This window comes from Archocentrus centrarchus, chromosome 16, assembly GCF_007364275.1.
Source record: "Archocentrus centrarchus isolate MPI-CPG fArcCen1 chromosome 16, fArcCen1, whole genome shotgun sequence".
In the NCBI taxonomy this organism is placed as follows: domain Eukaryota; kingdom Metazoa; phylum Chordata; class Actinopteri; order Cichliformes; family Cichlidae; genus Archocentrus; species Archocentrus centrarchus.
This window is the reverse complement of record NC_044361.1, coordinates 23,014,780-23,020,948: the sequence shown is the minus strand read 5'-3', so window position 1 is coordinate 23,020,948 and position 6,169 is coordinate 23,014,780. Positions and strand designations below refer to the sequence as shown.

The window sequence follows — 6,169 nt, the reverse complement described above, 5'->3', positions numbered from 1 at the left end:
CAGCGGGAATTAAGGACTGTTTCTCTGCCAAAGAGGGAAGGACAAGGTGTCCGACCATTTTTTTCCCTTATTGAAAAGCTTCCAAAAATTATCCTTCTATTTTTCCTCTTATTTTCTTCGCATCCCTCCCTCCCTCCTCCTCCTCCTTCTCCTCCTCCTCCTCCTCTTCTTCCTGCTCCATCTCCTCTTCCTCTTCTTTAAAGAGGCCCGAGCGTTGCGGGGTGTCTTCCATCGCCTGTTTCATTTATTTATTTATTTATTCATCTTTCCTGACTGCTCTCGAGCCCTCGCTCCCCTGGTCTGCAGCTTGCCCGCGAGCGCAAAGAGCACGAGGCAACCCCCCTCAGAGGGAGCTGTCCGGTGCTGAAGTTGCGTTTCTTTCCTTCTCTGCAAGAGGACTAAACGGGGCGGACAGACGGCAGTCAGCAGGACTGGAGCAGAAAAGAAAGAATAAATAAGCGCTTGTTGCTCGTCAACTCTTTCACCGGATCAATTCAAGGCTCGCGCTTCCTCCAAAATCTGAAGACAATCTTCCACCGGCCCTCCTGTCTGATTGGTGTGTCACGGGCGAATCACCACGCTGGCCTGGCCGTCGGCAATCGGCTGTGTTTGCGAGTGTGTGTCGCCGTGCTTGGGAGAGTGTGTGTCGTTGTGTTTGTGAGCGTGTGTGCGCGCAGCTTGTCAGTGTCTCACCACCATGCCAAGGTCTTTCCTGGTGAAAAAGGTGAAACTGGATGATTTCTCCACCGGGGCGGATCTGGAGAACGCCTACCGGCACAGGACAGACCTCAGCCTGCGGCTACATGACAAAGGTAGGTCAGACTGCCTACACAGCGCGCACTAACAGGTGTCTCGGAAGAAAATCGATCTCACAGAGGAGGAGGATGGCAAAGGTGGGAACATGTTTCTGAAATAAGACTGAGACTTCAACAGGATTTACCTGTTGTGCCTTAAAGGGATTCCCTTCTTAAAAATCGACCCCAGGGCTTCACACACTGGTGCAGACTCTTGACAAAAATAACTATAAAATGCACACGTGGACACAGAGTGTCAGTGCCGAGAAGTCTATATGCATTTTCCGCCTTTTATCTCATGTGGCATCATCTAACATCAATAACCTCTGAAACGTATTACAAAGTCGTTGGCTACCTGTAGGGTGATGTGGGCGTAATCAAGTTAGATAATTATAAAACATCAGACAGCATAGAGTTATGGCATGCTTATTACTTTTCTCACGAGTAATAAAAGCTTCAAAGCCCCCCCACTAATCAGTGCTTTGAAAAATATCAAAGTGGAGCAAAGTGTTATCAATAGCTCAGGCTGGTTAGACCTGCATGCGTTTCACTTCTGCAAGACCCCACACAGTAAAATACCGAAGAACTGTCAATGTCTTTAAACTATACGCTCTTCTAACTGGATGTTACCACACTGCATAGCCTAAGACTTTATTTACCGGGGGTACGTAAGTGAAATTATCCTCGATTGAAGCGTTTGGGCTGTTGTAGGAGTTGAGCTGCCGCCGAAGCGAAAAGGTCACTTGTGAAATCAACTAAATCAAGTGTGTCCCATGTTTCATCGATTCCGGCTTACACACAGCGGGTTCTTTCTCACCCTACGCAGGATAAGTGAGGTGAAATTAGATAGAAACGGGACAGTGGTTATTCATATCGGGCCTACTTTCACTTGGTTTTATTTTATTTTGTTTGTGGATTTGTTTCTGCAGGCGCGAGGTGATGTTGGTGATGTTTGCGATGCACGGGAGCTACCTCCCCCGTAGCTCTGAGTTTGCAGAAATCATCTGATTGAATCTACATCACAGTTATTTTCTGATAAGTGTGTATGTATGTAAAAACTGTACAATGGTCTTCTGACATAATTCTTCACCTTCGCCTGCAGGTGAAGCACAAATACCGTTTTAATATGCTTGATATAACAGTGCTGTGTTACAAAAACACTAACAGTCTTTTAGTGTTTTCCCGAAAAAGGTTTCCTTGTTGACATATACAAATGAGTGGCATCGCAGGCTGATCATCCGACGTTGTGCGTGGCCTTTTATTTTGCTGTGCTCCGTGTACAGGTGTGCCTGTCTCATTTTTGCAGCGTTGGCAGATTTCTGCACCATGACTGTGATGCTGTAACTGTTGAATGTGGATCGAATTTCTTCTTTTATAACATTTTCAGGTGCCTCTTTAAGCATACTGTATAAGGGTGATTTTTACGATTATCCCGAAACGACAGAATGAATTATTATTTTTGTGGTCCTCCAAAGCTGCAAACTTCCGCACAACCTGCAACAATGTGCGTCACATTTTACAGGGGGAAAAGAAAGAGATGTCTTTGCCATGTAGACCGCATTGCTCCCACCCGTGTCATTGACAGGCTGACTGCACACCAACATGTGCAGATCTGTCTGCAGTTTTCAGCACATAAAGCAAGAAAGCTGTCTGTGGTGTATTTATAATGTCGAAGTTAACAAGCCCTGCTAGGTCTGACACGCTATCTGCCGCCTCAGCAGCACCGCCTGTCCCGGCCACCTTTTGTCTCCATCCTTAACATGTGATGTTAACAGCTTAATGCAGCTTCTACAGGCTGCTCGGAGCAGGCTCAGCCCACAACAGAGCACAGCATTAGGAACAACTTTCTGCTTGAACGAACCTGCTTTTGGAATAATTCATGTCCCACCCGTGTTCTGTGAGTGAATGGTGTGACGGGACTTTGCAGATTGGACGCTGTAGTAGATGTGGTATGGTTGTTATCATATGTGCGTCACAAGGAGCTTGTTGCTTGCGCGTCTTCCTCCTTACTGAGACCACATGAATAATGACAACAGGGATTTATGCATCACTTAAACAAAATCTGTGATAATTAATTTGTGTTTTCATCTTAAACTTGACAGCCTGACAATGACTTAATAACAGCCTTTCAAAACATTGATAAGTTGTATCTTAATTTTTCCTGTTCTTTTTTTGCTATTTATTTTGTGTTTAACTTATTGTGTTTCTATTGATAGTTTTAGTTGGAGCAGCATAGATGTAAGTTAATTCTAAGTTAATATTGCTACTATTATGCAATGTCACAGCTTGTGTTCAGGGACAGTTGGAGCTATTAACATATCAGTTTTGTTTACTCAAACCTATAGTCCTACATTAAGAATAGATTTAAATAGTCACCAACACTGTTTGGTGTAGAGCAAGTGTATGCTGACAAAGGTATTGATCTACACTTAACTCAAAAAGCATATCACCTTCTTGCTTATATATGATGCTGGTTAGTACACGCTAAATAAGTATACATATATTTCTGTACACATAAAATTTGAATGAGCATTATTTTTGTCCAAATATGCATCAATCATTGGGTAACAGGAGCATAATCTGACTGCCCTGTGTGTCCCTGTACAGATTTTGAATGGTTTTCTGTAATTAAAGCTTGTCCTCAAAGTCATCAATTCCCCAGATCTGTGAAAAAAAGGAAGAAAAGAAACACTATACCACAAGCCAGTACTGCAGGCCTGCTGTCACTGTGCCCCTGACATGCACTGCACTGGATCTGTCCACAGTGCTGATGCTCATTTTCACACGCTAAATCAGCTTTCTCAAGTTCAGGGTCAGCCTGTGTGCATTTACCATTTACAGAAGAAGTGTTTTAACTGCAGCCTTTGATGGCTAAGGGAAATGTATTGCTGAATTATCTCCAAACTAACCCTGTAGACTTTTTTCATTACACCACTATGGCCCTTCAGTTGTGCAGGCAAGTGACTGATGCTCAGTTTTTTAAAATGTCCATTCATATTTCCATACATGTTGCTCCAGTTGCTGCAGATTTGCTGTTTGTGAGCCAATTCCACAGACTGCCACCTATGCAAGGCAAATGCATTTAACTGACTTGGACATAGTTGTGGCAGGACAGATACTGGAGGACAGCAGCTGCCATTTTTTTTATTATGTCTTCACTAACACTTGAAAAGCCTATTAAAATGTATATTAGTATATTTAGAGTGAGATGAGGAATAGATCTTACTGGAGCCTTATGTTTCACATACTTTGTTGCCATATGTGGTTTTATGCTCATTCACTTAAAAGGCAATCTAGACTGGTTTCTCATCACATATAGTACAATAACACCTGTCATGTCACCATTTTTTTTTTTGCCCATAGAACATAAATGGAAGGCTTGTGTTTCTACAGTAGTGCGTTAGAAACAAGCTTCTGGTGGGATGAACCAGCTGTTTGAAATATTTATGCTATCTCTATGTCTGTATTATAAACATAAATGCACTCAAGTGGGAAGAAGATTCAGGAAAAACATTTCACAGCTGTGTAAAGCCAGCTGTACATCACAAATAGCATATTATAATAGTTTGCATCAGTGAGTAAGTGCTTATTTAATTCCACCAATTCAGATTGTGTAATGCTGGTCAGTGTACTGAATCTCTGTCATTACTGTATCTGTACTGAAAGATAAGCTTGTCTAGCAGGCTACTGTAGTTTAATGCTAATCTGGACTTATTCATGTGTTTCCCGCTGCTTTCTCCATGTGTAGGAATTAGTACCCTTCACATTTGCTATTGGTATATGTACTGTGGATTTCTCTGTGATGATAGAAAACTCTTGCCACTTTAGTCTTAACATAGCAAATTTTTTTACTTCCCATAAAGTTATGTCAACTAGGGAATCAGTGACTAATGTTTTGGTCAAGGTCTGTGCATCTGTAAATGTCGATACCAGGTTAAAATGACCTCTTTTTACAATATGTTAATACTGTTTTCTCTTTTCCTTAACAGCTGGTTACATCAGTGACTACATCAGCCCCGTTGTGTATGATGGTGAAAGCGACAGTGGCATCAAGGTCCCCTCTCCTGACCCCCTCTATGATGGCATCCACAGTGACTACGGGGCCCCCGACTCTGAGTCTCCTGATAGCCCTGGCTCGGAACTTGCAGATGGCTATATCAATGGAGATGCTGCAGTGAGTGAGGGTTACACAGTCGATGCCTTCTTTATCACCGATGGCCGCTCGAAGAGGAAAGCTCTTGGCAGCCCCCGGACCATCCAGAGGCACACCTGCAATGAGTGCGGCAAAACCTACGCCACGTCTTCCAACTTGAGCCGGCACAAACAAACACACCGCTCGCTGGACAGCAAGCTGGCAAAGAAATGCCCAACCTGTGGGAAGGTGTACGTGTCCATGCCCGCCATGGCCATGCACCTGCTCACTCATGACCTCAAGCACAAGTGTGAGGTGTGCGGGAAAGCATTCAGCCGACCTTGGCTTTTACAGGGCCACATGCGCTCCCACACAGGCGAGAAACCGTTCGGGTGCGCCCACTGCGGCAAGGCCTTCGCAGACCGCTCGAACCTGCGCGCACACATGCAGACTCACTCTGCCTTTAAACATTTCAAGTGCAAACGCTGCAACAAGACCTTCGCGCTCAAGAGTTACCTGAACAAGCACTACGAATCTGCCTGCTTCAAAGGCCCCTTCTCTCCTCTTGGCCCCCTAGATGCATGACCCCCTATATAGATCAAACGAGACAAAACTGCAGAATGAACTACCATTATCCTTACAAACTTAGCTGCAGACACAAACAATATATTTTTTGGTCAGAATATGACCTTGCTTTCCCGCCTCACTCCTTCTCACTGGCCCTCTGCCTCCTCCTCCACCTTGCTTCCCTTGGAGCTTATTCGTGATAATGAATATGATGAAGATAGCACAATTTTTCTCCTTGAGATTTGCCCACTTAAGGATTTAACTGATCGACGCATGCACTTCCTCAAAAAAACAAAAACAAACAAAAAACTCTTCACCTCCTCTTCCTCTATCCATTTAGGATGGAGACATTAATATTAACATGGCTTCCTCCTGGCATCTAGATACAGTATGACACCGTATATTTTGGAAAAGTGATGACGATGAGGATGACGACAAAGACAATAGTAAGCCTATAGCTACTAGTTTTCTCCCTGCACTTAAACGCAGTGAAAGATTTTTTTCAATTTGATTTGGTTTGTTTTTTGGAAGAATTATAGTAATAATAATAGTAATAATAATGATAATAATAATGCTCTGCTGCACCAAGTGACCATGTTCTCTCCACTACTGAGGTCGAAATACTATTTATTTATTTATTTAGACTTTTTTTTTTCTTTTTTATGTGTTTATACTT

At 43.2% G+C, this 6,169-nt stretch overlaps 1 protein-coding gene across 2 annotated transcripts; it reads left to right on the top strand.

Moving 5' to 3' along the window:
- Positions 1 to 288: 288 nt before the first annotated feature.
- Positions 289 to 5,963, top strand: LOC115794756 (transcriptional repressor scratch 1). Of its 2 annotated transcripts, XM_030750401.1 has the most exons (3): positions 289 to 812; positions 4,784 to 4,884; positions 4,972 to 5,963. In XM_030750401.1, exons 1-3 carry the CDS (start codon positions 698 to 700, stop codon positions 5,509 to 5,511), a joined length of 756 nt encoding a protein of 251 aa, XP_030606261.1. In that variant the 5' UTR covers positions 289 to 697; the 3' UTR covers positions 5,512 to 5,963. The 2 variants fall into 2 exon arrangements, with proteins under 2 accessions (XP_030606261.1, XP_030606260.1); XM_030750400.1 differs by having other exon boundaries at positions 4,784 to 5,963.
- Positions 5,964 to 6,169: the final 206 nt, after the last annotated feature.

What these genes read in the sequence shown, in the direction of transcription:
- LOC115794756 (XM_030750400.1), top strand. Translation starts at nt 698, where the DNA reads ATGCCAAGGTCTTTCCTGGTGAAAAAGGTGAAACTGGATGATTTCTCC. An exon ending in CCTGCGGCTACATGACAAAG is followed by an intron (nt 813 to 4,783) that starts GTAGGTCAGACT and finishes TTTCCTTAACAG; the next exon opens with CTGGTTACATCAGTGACTAC.